We start from the raw sequence: 17,248 nt of genomic DNA on the forward strand, positions 1-17,248 counted from the left end.
TACCTGATTCTACACCTTTCTATCTTTCAAAACTTGGATTTTAACCGTGAAATCACTAAGATCTAAGTGTTCTTGAGTGATGTCATCATGGTGTTCTTGAAGAACATCAAACTTTGGCCTCATTCAACCATGAATAGCTTAGATCTAACCGATTTCCACATAAACAAGTTAAGATTTATCAAAGGTCTAAACATCCACAAGTTGTGAAGGATTGAAAGAAGGAATCCCAACTTTCTTTCAACTCTTTTACACTCAATGCCCGCAAACCGATAGAAACTGAGCTTGAACCGGCTAACTGAATTTATATAATAGTTGTTGTGGAAACTTCTGGACAATCTGTTTCGCTCAGTGTCGCGCCCCGATGATTCCGCCATCGGTTGGGGTGTGACATGCAATTTCCTCCCGTCTTTTTTAAACGTCAATAACTTTTTATAGGTAACTTTTTTTTAAAAAAAAAATTACACCATAATAACGAGCGTTTTTTTATCTTTAATATGAGTACCATATTGCTATACTTATATAGAGAAAAAATGTTTTTCGATTAGATGATTTGTCTATGTTTATACAGTGGTGTTTTAATTGTATTATGATTCAAAGCGTGGTGTTTTAAACACATACTGGAATGCTGGTGTACTATACGATGAACATGCGAAGAACATCTACTGGAATGTAGGTTTAAAATGCCATGGTGTTTTAACATATGGAATCTGGAACATCTACTAGCATGCAGATGTAAAACACCATTCATGCAGGTTTAAAACACCATGTACAATAATCATACTATGAACATTATACTAAGAACACATTCTGGAAATGGAGGTAGTGTTTTTAATAGTGTTATATACTTATTGATTGGTGTTATATAATTATTGAATGGTGTTTTATACTTATTGAATGATGTTATATAATTATTGAATGGTGTTATATATGTGCTGAATGGTGATTTTGCAGTGTTATTCGTAGTGTTTTTTTATAGAGATCTTTAAAATGGTGTTATATATACTTATTGAATGGTGTTATATAATTATTGAATAGTGTTATATACGTGCTGAATGGTGGTTGCAGTGTTATTCGTAGTGTTTTTATAGAGATCTTTAAAAAAAATCATGTTCCTATAAATAAGGTAGCGGTTATGAAAAGTTTTGAATTAATTGAATCAATGATAAAATTACTTGTTTACCCTTTAAATTAATTTAGATTGATGACACATGTCATCTCCGCAATATTTCTCACACTTCTCACACTTTTAACCTTTTTACAATAACCTTACCCCCCTAATTCATCTATTTTATTTTTTTAACTACGATTTCTTGTGTTTTGGTTATCCCACTCCTCAAATTGAAGAGCATTTTTGTCCCACTTCGGTCAGATTATGTTGTTTTAACTGAGCTCATGTTGGCTTCAGAGTTTGGTTTGAGCGTTCACCCAGGAAATCATACCACCCACTTGACAGTTGTGTCACCATAAGAACATAACTCTCTAGCACACGGTAGGACGAAAATCCGAATAAACTAAGGATACAAACTGACAAATTCGCACAAGTACTAGCTCAAATCTTTCTTTGCAAGTTCATCGGTTTTATAATATTTTTTTTGATATTCTCAATTTAAATTTGATATTCTCCATAACTAATATTCTTGCATTTAAATTTGCTTACATTTTATTTGCCGACACGAAAAAGAAGAACAATAAAAAAAATCGCTTTACTCCAAATTTTCTCCATAAATAATATTCTTGCTCCAGTTTCATCAGTTTATTTATATCACTCTCTCAACTCTGTTTAAACCTCTATGGATTTCTGCCAGAATATCTCTCTTTCCGGCGGTCTTCCGGCCACCTATCCGCCGGAGCAACACCTTCATTGCAGCCTTGATAACCTCCTTTCCGGTCACTCCACCATGGTACCTTTCATCTCTCTCCTGTTCTTAATTCAAATGCACCTTAATCTATATGTGTTTTATTTGAACTTATTTAAAAAAAAAAAAAAATCTATATATGTTTTATTTGAAAAAAGGTACAAAAAAACAGAGTATGAGTATCAAATAAAATAGGTCCTAACATACAAAATACCCTTAAGGTAAGGAATGAAAGAGAATTTTTTTTCCCTACTAGTTAAAAAAGATGTTTAATTGTAAAATGTAAAAATAAATTCGTGATTTTATAGTTGTAGAGTAATTATTGTAGGGTAATTATACTTACTCTACAATTTTGTAGAGAAATTATAATTACTCTATAAAATTATATAATTACTCTACTAGTATAAAATCACGATTTTTTTTTTTGAATTCTGGGACTAAATACGTAAAAAAAAGTTTTATAAAAAACAAAACATCTCTTCTTATTTTTTTACGTTGAGGGTATTTTGTATGTTAAGACTTATTTATACAATAAGTTAACCATAAGTTCAATCAACTACCTACTTCTAGTCTTTTTGTGGTCATATTACCTAAAAATCTCATTTTAGCTTTGCCGGTTACAACTAGACATGACACGAACCAAAAATTTACGGATATCTAGTTAAGAGACATTCGATCACCCAGAAAAAAAAAACAACCCTAATGATTTTTTTTTTTTTTTTTGAATTTTTTTGTTGTACCTCATGAATTTATTGTTGTACCCATTTTAAAATGCAGGAAGAAGGTGATATCAACATGGAATGGCTATCAGTTTTTGTGGAGGATTGTTTATCCAGCAGTGGAAATTGCATGCCACCAGAACCAAAACCAAAACCCGAGAGTACAACTTGCAATGCACAAGGTACAAACACATCAACACAACCCGAAGTGAAAGCAACCCATTCCACGCTTAAACTAGTTGTACCTTGCAAAGCAAGAAGCAAGAGAAAAAGAAGCCCAACATGTTGGTTAGCCGAGAGTGAGCTCATTTTACCAAAAAAATGTACAAGTCCATACAGCAGTAGTTTCGGGCAGGACAAGGGGAGCGAAGGGCAGGGACCAAAAAAATGTACAAGTCCCTACAGCCGTAGTTTCGGGCAGGACGAGGGGATTGGCGGGCAGGGGCAAGGAAGGAAATGCACACATTGCCTCTCACAAAGAACTCCACAATGGAGGGCAGGACCACAAGGGCCGAAAACATTGTGTAATGCATGTGGGGTGAGGTACAAGTCGGGCAGGCTGCTGCCCGAATATAGGCCTGCCAAGAGCCCAACTTTTGTGAGCCATAAACATTCTAATTCTCATAAGAAAGTGTTGGAGATGAGAATGTCTCTTTTGCCCTCTTCCTCTATCAATTCCTCTTCTTCTTCTCTTTAGTTAGGGTGAGGGCTTAGTAGTAATCTTCCATATTAGCCCATCATGTAAAAACTAATGGTGATGGTTAATTTTTAGAAACTTGTGTTTTTACTTATTATCTAGCTAATATACAATGATTAAGGTAGTTTTTATTCTTTTGGAGTAGTACACAATAACTTTTTCCATTAAAAATTACACGAATAAATGCCGTGGTTAATTAAAAAGTGCAAAAGTTATTGTCACGTAGAAAGTAAGATTTTAACTAAATTACGTCTTCACATGGCTAAAAAACTCTCATGCCTCTCCCTTCACACTCATAAAGGGCATAATGAAAACAGGGGGCGTGAGCCCCTTGGTGCCCTTCTCATTTGGAGTGTAATGGTTTAACAGAGAGGATGGTGGTGACTTGGCATGGGCTTAACGCCCAAAATGTTCAGTCTAATGACAAACCACTTAAAAAACCGTTACAAAAGTTTATTTTTTTTAACACCAAACTAATATACTTTTAATCTACTTCCATAACCACCGATAGATGTAACATACATAATTTGAACCCTCCACCGTTGGTTACGTCAATTTTATCCTCTTAAAAATGTGACTATTTTTTAAAACAAGAATGAAAAATATAATTTCTTTACCTTTAATCTGTTAGAAATATTTTTAATAAACATTTGAAAAAAATGCTAATTAGACCATGTGTAGTGGTAAGTGAAACAAATGCCTCACCCTTGGGCATGAAGCGACACGTGGCTGCCTAGTAAGCAAAGGGGCATTTGTTAAAAATGGTGTAGTGGTATAATGCCCCGTGATGCCCCAACAATGATTACCCAATTATTATTTTTTTTAGAAAAAGATAAAACAAATAAATGAGTTGGAAATTTGTTATTGGTCAAAGTTTGAAACTTTTGAACAATCCAGCGTTTTAATCAAAACGTCCAAAAAAAAAGCAAAAAACACACTACTAGATGGTGCACAGGCGTTAAAAGGCATGGATGGGGGAAAACACCCAAATTAATATCCACTACGGGTGATCTTAGGTCGATGGAAAGAAAAAAAAAAACCTTTTAAAGTCCTTTAAAATGAATAAATTTAGGATAGAAGAATGAGATGGGGATGTCAAAACACAAAACTATTTTAGGAAGGTCATAAAAGTAGGTTTGACAGAAAAAGTAGGAAAAGAAAAGATAAAAAAACTGTAGCCTATAGGTTTGCAAATCAATTGATTCCACAAAAATGAGTTTAATCACTCCAACCATTTATCATTGTTTAATTTAAGGGACCCGGGGCGGTCCATGATGGATTCCAAGCACGCGTGATCGAAAAAAAAAACACGATCACCGGTTGATTTTAAAACACGTTGACTTTATAACGCGTCATAACTATCACGCGTGAAGAATGATAAAGATGTGCGATGATAATGAACACTCTGATGAGTGACGATAATGATGATGAAGTGATAGGCATTTTCACTAAAATCCATCACTAGTTATGGAATAATGCTTGATGACATGGCGGAACTTGATTGGAAGTTATGAGTGAGTGATGAGTGATGGGCGCCCCTACCCCCTAATCATCCTAAAAAAAACTCTGGACCAATTGATTTTTGATAGTATACTTGACATATGAAAAAAGTGTGAGGTTGCTTAACCTCGGTCCCTTTAAGATAGATCTACCCTTATTGAAGTGTCTTAATGTTTAAGATGTATTGTGTGTTACAATAGCAATAGCGTAGTTACCTCAGCACCACACTAGTTGAAAGTTGAGGCACTCACTTAAAAAGGTCAATACATGATAAAGCTTTAAAAAACCTCAATTTGTTGTATCCAAATTAAATATTTTCGGACTTTTTTAACCGCAAATTTGAATTATTGAGAGACAAAAACTAAATAATGTTGAAAAGATCTTATTTTATAATATATTTTATATTAAAACATAAAAAAAAGAACTGAATAAAAAAGCATATTTAAAAATATATTAAATATTATAAGTTATTTGAGAAAAACTAAATAATATCTTGAAGAAAATAAAAGGGGGGGGGGGGGGGGGGGGGGGCTCGAGCCATTGACGTTCTCACATTAGCTCATGCACTTTAGTTAAAGAATCTCACGTGTAACCCATCCTGCTTGGGGCTATGTCAAAGGTCGACTTCTCGACCGCTATAAGAGCGTGCCCCCTGATGCGCGGGAACCGGATGGAATCCGTAAACTCCCGCCCCCGTTAGGTTCGGGTTGACCCGTATTAAAAAACGGGTCAACTTCAGGTTGACCTGTACAAAAATGGGTTGACCCGTTAATCCGTTTAACTATTTAAAAAAAAAACTTTTATATTTTTGTTTTTTCCGTTTTTATTCTATATGGTTAGTCATAATAACGTTAGTTTGACACATTATATTATTTACTTGTCACACTCATACTCAACATTAAACACATTATCGATAACCCGCTTAAAACTCAACAACTCGCTTATAAATCGTCAACTTGTATGACTCATTCAAATATATGGGTTAAACGGGGTGGGTTCGGGTTGACCCACATCTATATGTGTGCGGGTTAGGGTTGAAATCTTTGACCCAAATTATAATAGGAATATTGGATTTTAATAATCCCAACTATTCGTTGTTGGCCGCCAACAGTCCCAACTTAAAAAATAACCACTGGCACTCCCAACTATTGACATATTGGCCATCAATGGACCTTGAGTAACAGAAATCTAACGCCGTTAGTTATTTTTTTTCAATGTTTTATGTTTCGGCTTAATTTCTTTGCATTAACACGCCACAACGGGCGTACATGGTTCAAAGATTTTACTTTGCTTTTCGTTCGGTGTTATTTTTTTCTTTTTAATTTATTTTGTTTTTATGAGCTTTTCCGGTATTGGTGGTCACCGACAGTGGTGTAGTATTGGTGCTACTTGGCACGATTTACGCCCCTGCCGCAACGCGAGGATATGTTAATACTAGTTATTATTAATTAGTAACATTTTTGTGCATGAGATGTTATACCTCATGGGGTTTTAGAAAAACTATTTTTTTAGTTTTAACCCAAAACTTTTCTTCTTTTGTAATTTTAACTCTACAAAATTTGTTTTTCTAAATTTTAACCCAAAACTTTTCATTATTTGCAATTTTACCTCACAGCTTTTTTTATCTTTCGTAACTTTTGTTTACGTTTCTTTCTAAATTTTGCGAGTTAACATGACACACTGTATGTGTGTGGTTCAACGTTTTTACGTTTCGTTCAAAATTTTGCGACTTAACAAGGCGCAATGTGCACGTGTGGTTCAATGTTTATACGTCTATTTTTTTTGTTTGACAGATTCAACGCAACATGCGGCTTCTAGATCGAACCAGTGTTAGTAGTTGCTGGCAGTGGTGTGACATTAATGTTATTTGGCACGGCCGCTTAATTGTAGTTATATATAATAAAATGAGTCAGATTTATACATTTTATTTTCATGGTACCCAATAAACCAATAAATATTTCTTATCTACGCTCTTAATAATTTTAATAAAAAAAATGCTAACTTGTTTGCAATAATACACCGATTTTCAAATGAATAAAAACAAAATCCCTTTGCAAGATTTCTCATGTAAAATTAAAGAATACATCCTCATCATCATTGTATATGTACAACACTTGCTGCAAAGTGTACAACTGCTAAAGAAGCAGATTTTGGCTTCTTGTGCTGGATTTTGACTATTGAGACCATCTCTATTCTTTACACATATCATCATATCAAATGCACATGCGAGATTTCAAAATTGGAGACACAAAAGGTCCCAAGAAAGTACAAGCACCCATGTTCACCTTTATAGTTTTTATGAATATGAATATCAATTATGAATATGAATTATGAATATGAATATGAAATATGAAATGAAAAAATATATATTAATATATTTTAAATTCATCTGTTAATTTAAGTTATCTAGTTTTATTTGATTGTGAGCAGGCCCACTTCTTTCATTTTTTAGTATCATTGGGAAGATGAACCAAGTCACTCGTCCTTGATATGGCGTTTGCAATGCTACATCCTTGGGACAAACGGCACGCATTACAAACGTTAATTTATGTCCTCTCTGGATAGACAGAGTTAGCCAACAAGTCAAAACGAGCAATCTTAGAGAAGAAACAAGTCGTTTTTAAGAAGTATCAATTGGGTTCGGGTCAAATTAAGTTCTAACCAGTTTAGACTCTGTTGACATGAGTTGTTTTAGAATAAGACATAAAATATCAAAGTGGGTATACCAATTCATCTCATATGGTGTAGTAGGGAGGTGGGAAGTGGTGTGGGTCCGGGTCAAACCGAGTCCTAACCAAAACTGACTCACTTGAAATGAGTTGTGTTAGAGTATTCACATCCCTTTCACCAAATTCCGTAAGGGTGGTCTATATATTATAAAAAATGGTTGCAAGTGGATAAGAGAGAAATGTCCATTTATATATTTTAAATCTTATTCAAAACCAAACTAAATTTGAAACATAACCAGAGAAACCTACATCATGGTAACCTTTATACGAGCTCGCCTGTTTTGTTATATACACATTTTAACAAATTTTTTCAAACCATTTTCGAGCCAAGTACTGGTTCAAGATAACTCGCTGGTTAACACGCTCAAATAATATATAACATAAGACAGCTAGCCATTGGCAGAATTTGGCACTTGTAAATTTTCAAACCCATCCTTTGATTCTCACTTGCTTTCCTTAGGCAGTTTAGTATAATGTAATGTTATTTGAGACTAATATAATTTTTTAATAAACACGATGACGCAAAATTATCAAAAGTAAAAAAAGAACAGGTCAACTTATCTTGTTACGAGCTGACTCTAGTTGAATATGAGTTAGGGGCTGTTTGTTTACCTCTTAATGAGACTCTTACTGGTTCAGCACTTAATGGTTCAGACTGTTTGTTTCGCGAGCCGATGTCTGAATGGTTAAGCATTATACTAAGTCTGAATGGTTAAGACCTCTAATCTGAATTGGTCAGACATTTGCCTCTAAACGGTTAAGCATTATACTGGCTCTTAATGGTTCAGACCTCTTACTGATTCAGCACTTAATGGTTCAGACCTCTTATTGGTTTAGCACTTAACCATTCAGAAGTTGCCAAACAGCCCCTTAAACTTCTATCTCGGATCGTATTGTCTCCATTACCATTGAGGAGACAAAATTTTGCGTCTTTTCTAATAGTTTTACGATTGAAGAGAGTTTGAATACGGATGTGGTTGACATCATGTCTAACTACTTATTTATATATCTCTTCGGTATTAATAAACCTAGAAAAGAAATCTGACCATGTAGGCGGCAATGCAACTATGCAAAACTTGAAAATATGCTAAAACATTAAAAGCGGCCACAAGTGTTTACACAAGGAGCTCATCTTCAAGAAAACTGTACTCGAATTTGAATTCGTTTTTGATTCTTTGGCACCTGCAAATCAATAACCAACTGTCAGCATGATGACCTCGTGCATTTGAATTCATTTTTTATTCTTTGGGTACATTTGTTTGTTTGGTAATTCAATAAGATAAACGATACATGAAAAGCGAGATTTTAAGTAACCATACCAGCCTTGTTGCATCTCTTCATTGCCCATGTGAAAATCAAAGTAGACATAAGTTCCGAGTTCATAATCATCGGTAGCAACCTTGGGTTCTTCATGTCGTTGAAACCATGTGTTGAACTTTTTATGGTATCTCCATGATTGTTTCTTCAGTTCTTTTGCAGCTAAATACTGTTGATACGTGTTCTGTATAAAAAAACAAACACATTAAAGAGCAACATTCATGTAATTTTACCCAATATGCGTGGCTATATGTATAACTGTAAAAGAGAAGTACCTGCTGATAGTAAAATGCAAAAAACAGAGTATCGGTCCCAGTGTTATCAGATCCGTGACGTTCCCAAAAGGCTGGATTGCTAACGATCGGAGCCTGCACTTGGGGATAGCTTTGAGGGGTCACAGCAGGGTGCCTCTGAAATCCAGATAAAGAAAAATAACAAAAAAAAAAAAAAATACAAGATGCGCACAAATTGTAGAGGTGGCAAAATGAACGGGTCAGGTAATCTGAAACACTTTTTTGTTAGCATTACTTCTAAAATCTTTCATTGATAATTAGCGTCTCAGATACTCAGATAGTTTAGGATTATTGGTCTAATAGAGTAAGAGCAAGCGTTGCTATTACAAAAAAAAAAAAAAAAAAAAAAAAAAAAAGATACTCAGATATGATTACCAAACTATATCATTTAAAAAATAAACTTTTTTAACAGAATGATTACAAATACATAACATGAACTTCACCATGGGTACATTTTTGGTATCGGTCAGGTTGACGTGAAGCATTTATGTCATTACATATTTTATATCTAACTAGGGTCGGATATTATTCAAAAATATTATCATTTCAGCAATAATCTAATTTTTAGAGTACTGGAACGGGTACGGGATCGGGGTACGGGGACGATACGGGAACGAGGAACGGCAAAACTCAAAATTCCAAGATACGGGTACGGCAATAAAAATTATAAAAGAATAAAAAATATATTAAACAAATTCCAAAAATACTACATCTTCCAAAGGTAATTAATTATCAATAATCAAATCATTTTCAAATTCCGGTTCATCTAGTGAGAGATCGGCAATCGATAGAGAATTAGAGATGATGAGACTTGAGAGTTTAGAGATTAGAGAAGCCGAATATGATAGTTCTATTTATTTCATGGCTGGTTATGGAATTTGAAAGGGTTAAAACCCTAAAAATAAATGGAAACGGGCTGGATACTTCTACCTGATACGTCCCCGACATTGGAAACTTTTGGGAAACGTCCCCGACGAGTACCCATCGCGTTTCCGTCCCCGACAAGTACCCGAGACGGGTACGACCAAATAAATGGAGTCCCCGTGCTACATAGCTTTGGGAACTTTCAACCACACGTCTGACATGTTTCTTTTCAACCTACTTTTTTTTTTAATTTCAGCTATTTCACCGGTTAAAAATCAAACAAGAAACTAATTCACCATTTGGTATGGGTCAGGTTGGGTTGACCAGATCAGATGCACTTTTGTCTAGTGTGCTTCTATTAAATATTAATGTGTCAAGATATGATTACAAAGAACTATATCATTTCAATAATAATCTAATTTTTTGAACAAATGATTTAGGGGGTTTTATGCGTTAAAACTATACTTAAGACATCTTTCAACCCATCTAACCTGTGCTTTACCTAATTTTTAACAGTTACAGAAAACAAAACCGAAACTAAAAGATGCAACTAAAAGTAGTATAGCACAAGGAAGACAAAGTCTTCATACCGGAATGTAAGTCTTTGCACGTTCAGAATCTTTGGGTTGTGGAAGCTTGTAAAAGGAAGACTCTAGCAACTGCAAGATGTATTGCTGATCATGAGTGGGTCCCACGGTCGAACTTAAGCCACTGGGGTTGTCACCAACTGCACCAAGGTCAGACACACTTCTTCTACCAATCACCCCCAAGCTAGCAGTTTGACCAGGCTGTAATGGTTGACCAGGAGAGAGATCCACATCTCGGGTCACTTTATCTGCCTCGGTCACTGAGCCAGGTACTCCAGCCTACAGTAACAATTGCAGAAGCAATTAAAAATTACAAAATTTTTAAAGTTTTGACAAGCAGACACCAAAACTTGCTTAAATATAAACCTGAGTATCTACTGTGTATGACACCTTTGAAACATCCTCATTGGCGGTATTTTTGTCAAGCACATTACTTGTGACAGAATCATCCAACTGATTTTGATGTTGCTGAGGTTCATCTACTTGAGAGTACAGATTGTTATTTACAAAATTATTATACACTTTTTCAAGGCAAATATCAACTTAGACCGCTATGTTTAAAACACAAAAGAAGTCAAAGGCTATTATTTAATCATTTAAACATACCAGTATCTTTCGAACCCGTTGGTATGAGTATTGAACTTTCTTTTTGCTGTTCTGATGTGGCAACAATAAGGCCTGCACCTTGAGGTGATGCAGCTGAACTTTGAGAGTTGAGCTGTAATCATAAACAAAGTGAATAACATCCAATTATCCAAACACATTTAATAGCGTTATATAATAACGGACAAGACAAAAGACGTACCTGTTTAAGAAGTGGGTTCTGCTGTGTAGTAAATTGTTTATGATTTCCACCAGAAAGGGAAGGCATGCCAAGTAGGGTACCCTGACCCTGTTGCACGTGTTGTAACCGTTGCAAATAATTCTCCCTTTGGTCTGGTACAATTTCAGGTCTTCTATGAATCTGTCATAATAAGTAGCATAAAGATATCTACGGTTCATAGCTAGCAAACTATTTATACCATATTATCATTAAACAGTTTTATGTATTACAATTCATAAAACTTCTTTTTTCTTCGTAACGTCAAAGCTCTTGTGATTTCTAATTAATGATACAATCAAAAACCATTGGCAAGATGGCTAAAAATGTTGATGTCAGTATATATATATATATATATATATAGAGAGAGAGAGAGAGAGAGAGATTAGCAACATACCCCTTCATGTTGACTTTGAAAGGGGCTTCCAGGCCTCCATTGTAAGCCTGAAACTCCAGAAGCCGAAAACACCCTGCTTGTAACCCCTGCCGCCTCACCATTACTGCCACTGTCACCGCCGCTAACAGCATCACCGGCCTTGCCACCTGGCGGCAATACCATTCTACTATTCAAAGAAGAAACCAATGGCGACACAATTCCACTACCACCAAGTCTCTCATCAGCTCCTAACATAGCTCTCCGTGGCGTTTCTAACGAAACTCCAAGGGACCCACTGCTAGAAACCGTACCACTAGCGGTAACTGGTATGGAGATTGCGGGTATATTGGTCACACCAGTTCTACCAACATTCCTTAACCCTGATTCGGGAAGGGCTGGAGATGGTTTTCGACCGATCTCTTCCCCCTTGGCTGCAATGTTTATCGAAGAGGGAGAAACGGAAGAGGTTGAATTGTCCAAAATGCCCTTAACGGAACTTGAACCTACAGGGATTGCTTGGGTTCCTGTTGGGGAAGCAGACAATATTGAAGCGTTTTTAGGGCCCGCATCATTAACTTGCTCCTGGGTTGTATCTCCCTGTTGAATAGATGTTGTAGTTGTGGCCTAAAAAGGTTTAAAAAAAAAGAAGATGAAGAAGCCAAGACCACATTTGCATATTAGAAATATATAGACAGACACATAACAAAAAATAGCATAAAAGTCAACTTGCTTAAGGAACAAATTTCGCATATTTACAGTATTACCAAGAACCATATAGGGAGTAGGGGTGTTCATCGGTTCGGTTTACGGTTTATTTGGTTTATTAGGTTTTCAAAATTTTCCAAATTCAACTAAATTTAATCGGTTTGGTTACGTTTAAAAACCAAAAAAGCGGATTTCAACCAAATTCAACCGAATTAAACCTAACTCCTAAGTACTTTTTTCCTATATTATATTCTTGTTTGTGTTCCGAACAACAAGTCAGCAACTGATTTAAACCGAATAATCAAGCCACACAACATATTAATAAACCCTAGTTTATACTTTGAAGTTCAAAGCCTAGATTGCATAAGAAATGAGGGGGCTTTATTTTGAATTGGGCTTTAGATTTAGCATTTGGGCTAATAAATTTTATATGGTTTATTTAAATATTATTACTTTTATTTATTAATTAATAAAATTAGCGGTTTATTCGGTTATCCAAATAAACCTAATAAACCAAATAAAAAAGTTGTGGAACCAAAAACCAAATTCACAATTCGGTTTCGGTTAAAAACCAAACCGAACACCGAATTCGTTATTCGGATCAGTTTTTTTGGTTATGACTATGGTTTTATTTGGTTTTGGTTTTTTGCTGAACACCCATAATAGAGAGTATGAGCTGTAAGCCTGTAACTTGAAAATATAATACCGCAATTTAGAATTCATTTATATTTCTAAGTAGAGGTGTTGCATACCACAGACGGAGCCGATGATGGAGACAACGCAGATTTTATGCTTAAACCAGCACCAGTAGCGCCAGCACCCTGCAAAAACATAACATTAACTATGAATCTATGATAATGGCATATTCTTTCATGATATACTGACAGTTGGTATTATCAACAATCAATTACTGTGTGATGATTGCAATATTACAAAGGGTGAGCATAAAACCGAAAAAACCAATTTAACTGAACCGAAATTTACGGTTCGGTTACGGTTTTACATCTTTTAAAAACCGGAAAAAAAACGAATAACCTAAAACACCATTTTTAATGTTTGTCATATACTGATTTAGGAATTATTAGTTTTATTTTTGAATGTTAAGTATTTATCATAAAAACATTAACATGTTTATCTATCTTTAAAAAAATGTATCTATTGCCTACAAGTAATAACAAAATCTAACATATAAATTAAACGATTTTCAAAGTATTATAAAAAACCGTCTTAATTAAAATTTTTGGAGAAACATAAAAATAGATTAGAAGGTTAGGTTTATGTGAACAATATTAATTAAAAAGCTTAAATATAAAAACTTAAATGTAAACAACTAAGAAAGATTCTTGAATCTTGGATTATACTTTTTTATTTTGAATCTTGCGTAGTTTTGTTCCAAAAACCGAAAAAACGGAACCAAACCGTTGCTAAAACCAAAACCGAACGGTTTTCAAAAACCAAAAACCAAACATTTCAGTTTACGGTTTCAGAATTACCACAAAACCGAACCGAACCGTACCGTGCACACACATACCCATTGTCGATAGGTGTCTTAAAAAATGTATGATAGATTAATATCATAAATAAAGAGATGAAAAGGAGTGTGAGTTAAAAAAGAACTCAAAATTAACGGAACAATAAAACATGTTTTCAATTTACCTTAACAAGACCAGGTGGACCGCTGGTAACTAGATCTTCGAGTGACTCAACCTTGTCCAACGGTAAGGTGCTGTATAGCATGTCCACGTCATCAAATTCATCAAAATCTTCCTGTAAAAGAAATGAAAAAAGTCCTTAGTATTGAAAAACGAGCAAGAACCCAAACTTTAAAAAATCCATGAAAAAATGTAAAAGAAAAAACCTGATTTCGTTCCACATAGTCGTCCAAGAAATCCTTAATATCATTAACTTGCTCGGGACTCAACTCATCATTATCCAGCAGTCTCAATAGCAACTCTAACTTCATTATGTGAGCTTTGTGCCGAGTAATTGATGACTCTAGATGGGTCTGTGAAACATAATTATCGGATCATGCGATTGTAACATATAAGTATATAACTGTCAAGACGTTGAAGTTCTAATTTATCTTACCAATCTTGGTGGCCTTGTTTTCCCCTTTTTAACAGATAGTCCCTCCATCTCAGCTTCAAAACTATCAATTTGAGATTCCAGCTCAGACACCTAATAAAAAAGTATACTTACAAGTTAATGTCCAATTGATGCATATAGTAACAAAAGCAATAGTTTCATACCGTATTGTTCAGCCAGTCTCTGGTCTCTGACTTCGCTTTCTCTTTCGGATCCTACAACAGAAAATCAACAAACAAGCCTCACTAAAACAAACTTAAACCCCTTGTTAATCTTACATTTTATCAGCATATGTAGAAAAGGGCGATGTCCACATATGCTCAATCCAGATTCATAAAACATAATGGAATATATCAATGCCTACTGTTTTAGGCTGCTGTCCGAGGCCTTCCTTAGAGAATGCTTTTGTCTTTGTTTCCTTTTCACAGATCTTAAACCGTTCCATTTCTTTTTCAATAAGCTTCCGTGCATCCATCAGAGCCTGCTCATAAGACGCACTAACCTATGTCAACATTCGTCAGAATGAAAAATTCTGTTGTCAACAAAGAAATGGACATTCAATAAAGAAACAAGTATCTTTCTGTATACTTGGTATTAAAACGCGAGAAGCGCGCAAAAGCGACAAGGTCCAAAACCAAGAAATGAAGCACCAAACGCAAGAGCGCACCGCTTTTCGTACCCGAGGGCCGAGGCACAAATAATTATATATATTTTTTTATATGTTTCCTATAAGTTTCTAGCATCATTTACATATATTTAGACACAAATAAGCTTTATATATGTTATAAATTATAATACTGAAATTACATACATGTACAACCTAAAAAGCACGCTATACAACAACCTGCTGCAAAAACGCGCCTCAGGAGCGCTTCTTGTAAAACGCACGCCTTGTGTAGGCTGAAGCACTGCACGCTTTTTTAAACAAGCATATACAAACTAATACTTCACTACTTAAGACAGAATTGTGAAAGAACTTGAAAGACAATTAGACAAAACAGCTCTGCAAGAATGACAGAACAACATTTAGCTAATGCTGCAGATTTCACAATTATTATCAATACTACAACACTAAGGCAAACAATAATCATTACTTCTATAACTTATACAAACAAAATTCATAATAAGCATCTATGAATATTGTTAGTGTGGTAAAATATCGGACATCGGTCAAGGACCAATATTTGAGATATCGGTTATCACGGTGGGATATCGGTAATTTTAATATCATGCTAAATTTATATATATAGCAATTTAACACTAACAACTCAGTATACTCTCCTACCATTAACAAATTAACCTTTTGCAACTAGCAAAACACTAACAATTGTAGCAAGTAGGAACTGACTAAGACTTAAAACACAAACATTTAACAATTAAGACTTAAAACACTAATAACAACAACAAGAAGAAGAAAGACGAATGGTAGAACCATGGTTTTAAAAAACGCCTGAGGCGTGCGTCTCAAGGCGAAACGGCCAAAAAACGAGTCTGAGGCGCGCCTCATCGGGTTTTTACCTGCATATGCGCCTCAGAGGGGCTGAGGCGCTAAGAAAGGCTGCATGTATGTTTTTGACCTTTTGTGTCAATTTCAAGCATTACATGTCTTTTTTATGTATGTTTTTGATGAATCCGATGATGAAATTAGTTAGTATTATTATTTTTATAATATATATAATTTTTATATTTATTTATTAATACCGCCTCGGCCTTACGTCTCGTTTCGCCTCGAGGCTTACGCCTATGAGGCGAAGGGAAAACGCCTCGAAACTCGTTTCCGTTCCTTTAAACCTTGGGTAGAACTAAGAAGAAACGTATTGATATCGGGAAAATCAGTGATATATTGGTCAACTATCAGTCCATAATCGGTTAATATCGCCGATATTATCGGTACCGATATTTTGCACCGATATCTCGGCAGGGGACGGATAACCGATATAATGAAACAACCTAACTCCAATAGCAAACAATATAATAAAAACTAAACTAAACTAAAGTGAACTAATCTAACCTTCTTATCCTTGATCTCACTAGACTGTATCCATGTCTTAATCTGATCTCTATACCTCTGCAGCTTCTTAATCTCCTTCTTCAAATCAGCCTCAAACTTCTCCTTCTGATTCGCATTATCCGTATCGTAAACCTAAACAACAACATTTCAACCAGCGATCGTTACACATTAACACACTCAAATCAACAACAAATTGAAGAAGATCACTCAACAATCACCTTGTTCCAGATGCTATCGAACACATCGACGCCTTCTTGAACCTTTTTCAAAACCCTATCGATCTCAATTTGAAGTTTTCTACTGGCTCCCATTGAGTGATTGTTGTTGAATGTGGTGATCTGGTTGAGTTGTTGGAGAGGGTTATCATGCAGAATATGAGTATGGAGAGTGTAGGAGTTGTGTGATTTGGGGAATTAGGGTTTTGATGTTTGTAGTGTTTGTTTGTTACGTGAAGAAGAAGATGATAATGACGGATAGTGTTTTGTAACAAACAGTTTATATAAAGATTTGGGTGTCATTGTTAAAGATTTGATTTTATATGAGATGGAATGAGTATTTGAAAATATTTGAATGTTATGTTTTTCTTTTTTTTTTTTTTTTTTTTTTTGTGAAATAAAGAAAAAATATTAGATGGTTTGTAATGTTGACATTATGACATTGTTAATTTAGAATGTTACATAATATATACA

General features: G+C 34.9%; 2 protein-coding genes across 7 annotated transcripts; one reads left to right on the forward strand and one right to left on the reverse strand.

The window, feature by feature from the left end:
* The first annotated feature begins 1,644 nt into the window (after window positions 1-1,644).
* Window positions 1,645-3,403, forward strand: LOC110868160 (GATA transcription factor 12). The gene is made up of 2 exons (XM_022117258.2): window positions 1,645-1,901; window positions 2,634-3,403. The coding sequence occupies exons 1-2, from the start codon at window positions 1,791-1,793 to the stop codon at window positions 3,270-3,272; spliced, it is 750 nt and encodes a 249-aa protein (XP_021972950.1). The 5' UTR covers window positions 1,645-1,790; the 3' UTR covers window positions 3,273-3,403.
* A 4,625-nt stretch (window positions 3,404-8,028) lies between these two features.
* Window positions 8,029-17,070, reverse strand: LOC110868158 (general negative regulator of transcription subunit 3). 6 transcript variants are annotated; one of them, XM_035981982.1, is made up of 16 exons: window positions 16,778-17,070; window positions 16,560-16,691; window positions 14,913-15,029; window positions 14,713-14,763; window positions 14,552-14,641; window positions 14,322-14,468; window positions 14,120-14,230; window positions 13,216-13,284; window positions 11,780-12,382; window positions 11,368-11,526; window positions 11,169-11,280; window positions 10,929-11,041; window positions 10,566-10,841; window positions 9,094-9,228; window positions 8,821-9,002; window positions 8,029-8,683 (listed from the first exon to the last, which is right to left on the reverse strand). In XM_035981982.1, the coding sequence occupies exons 1-16, from the start codon at window positions 16,868-16,870 to the stop codon at window positions 8,617-8,619; spliced, it is 2,457 nt and encodes an 818-aa protein (XP_035837875.1). In that variant the 5' UTR covers window positions 16,871-17,070; the 3' UTR covers window positions 8,029-8,616. The 6 variants fall into 6 exon arrangements, with proteins under 6 accessions (XP_035837875.1, XP_021972946.1, XP_021972948.1 ...); XM_022117254.2 differs by having other exon boundaries at window positions 10,929-11,044; window positions 16,778-17,064; XM_022117256.2 differs by having other exon boundaries at window positions 10,953-11,041; window positions 14,913-15,050; window positions 16,778-17,052.
* Between the last annotated feature and the right edge of the window lie 178 nt (window positions 17,071-17,248).

This window comes from Helianthus annuus, chromosome 13 (genome assembly GCF_002127325.2).
Source record: "Helianthus annuus cultivar XRQ/B chromosome 13, HanXRQr2.0-SUNRISE, whole genome shotgun sequence".
Taxonomy (NCBI): Eukaryota; Viridiplantae; Streptophyta; class Magnoliopsida; order Asterales; family Asteraceae; genus Helianthus; species Helianthus annuus.

Bases quoted from the DNA above. Each gene is read 5' to 3' on its own strand.
- LOC110868158 (XM_022117252.2), bottom strand. From the start codon at position 16,870: ATGGGAGCCAGTAGAAAACTTCAAATTGAGATCGATAGGGTTTTGAAA. The intron at 12,383-13,215 runs GTATGCAACACC...AAACCTTTTTAG, and splicing joins CATCATCGGCTCCGTCTGTG to GCCACAACTACAACATCTAT. The intron at 9,229-10,565 runs GTATGAAGACTT...TCTGGATTTCAG, and splicing joins GTGCAAAGACTTACATTCCG to AGGCACCCTGCTGTGACCCC.
- LOC110868160 (XM_022117258.2), top strand. From the start codon at position 1,791: ATGGATTTCTGCCAGAATATCTCTCTTTCCGGCGGTCTTCCGGCCACC. The intron at 1,902-2,633 runs GTACCTTTCATC...TTTAAAATGCAG, and splicing joins TTTCCGGTCACTCCACCATG to GAAGAAGGTGATATCAACAT.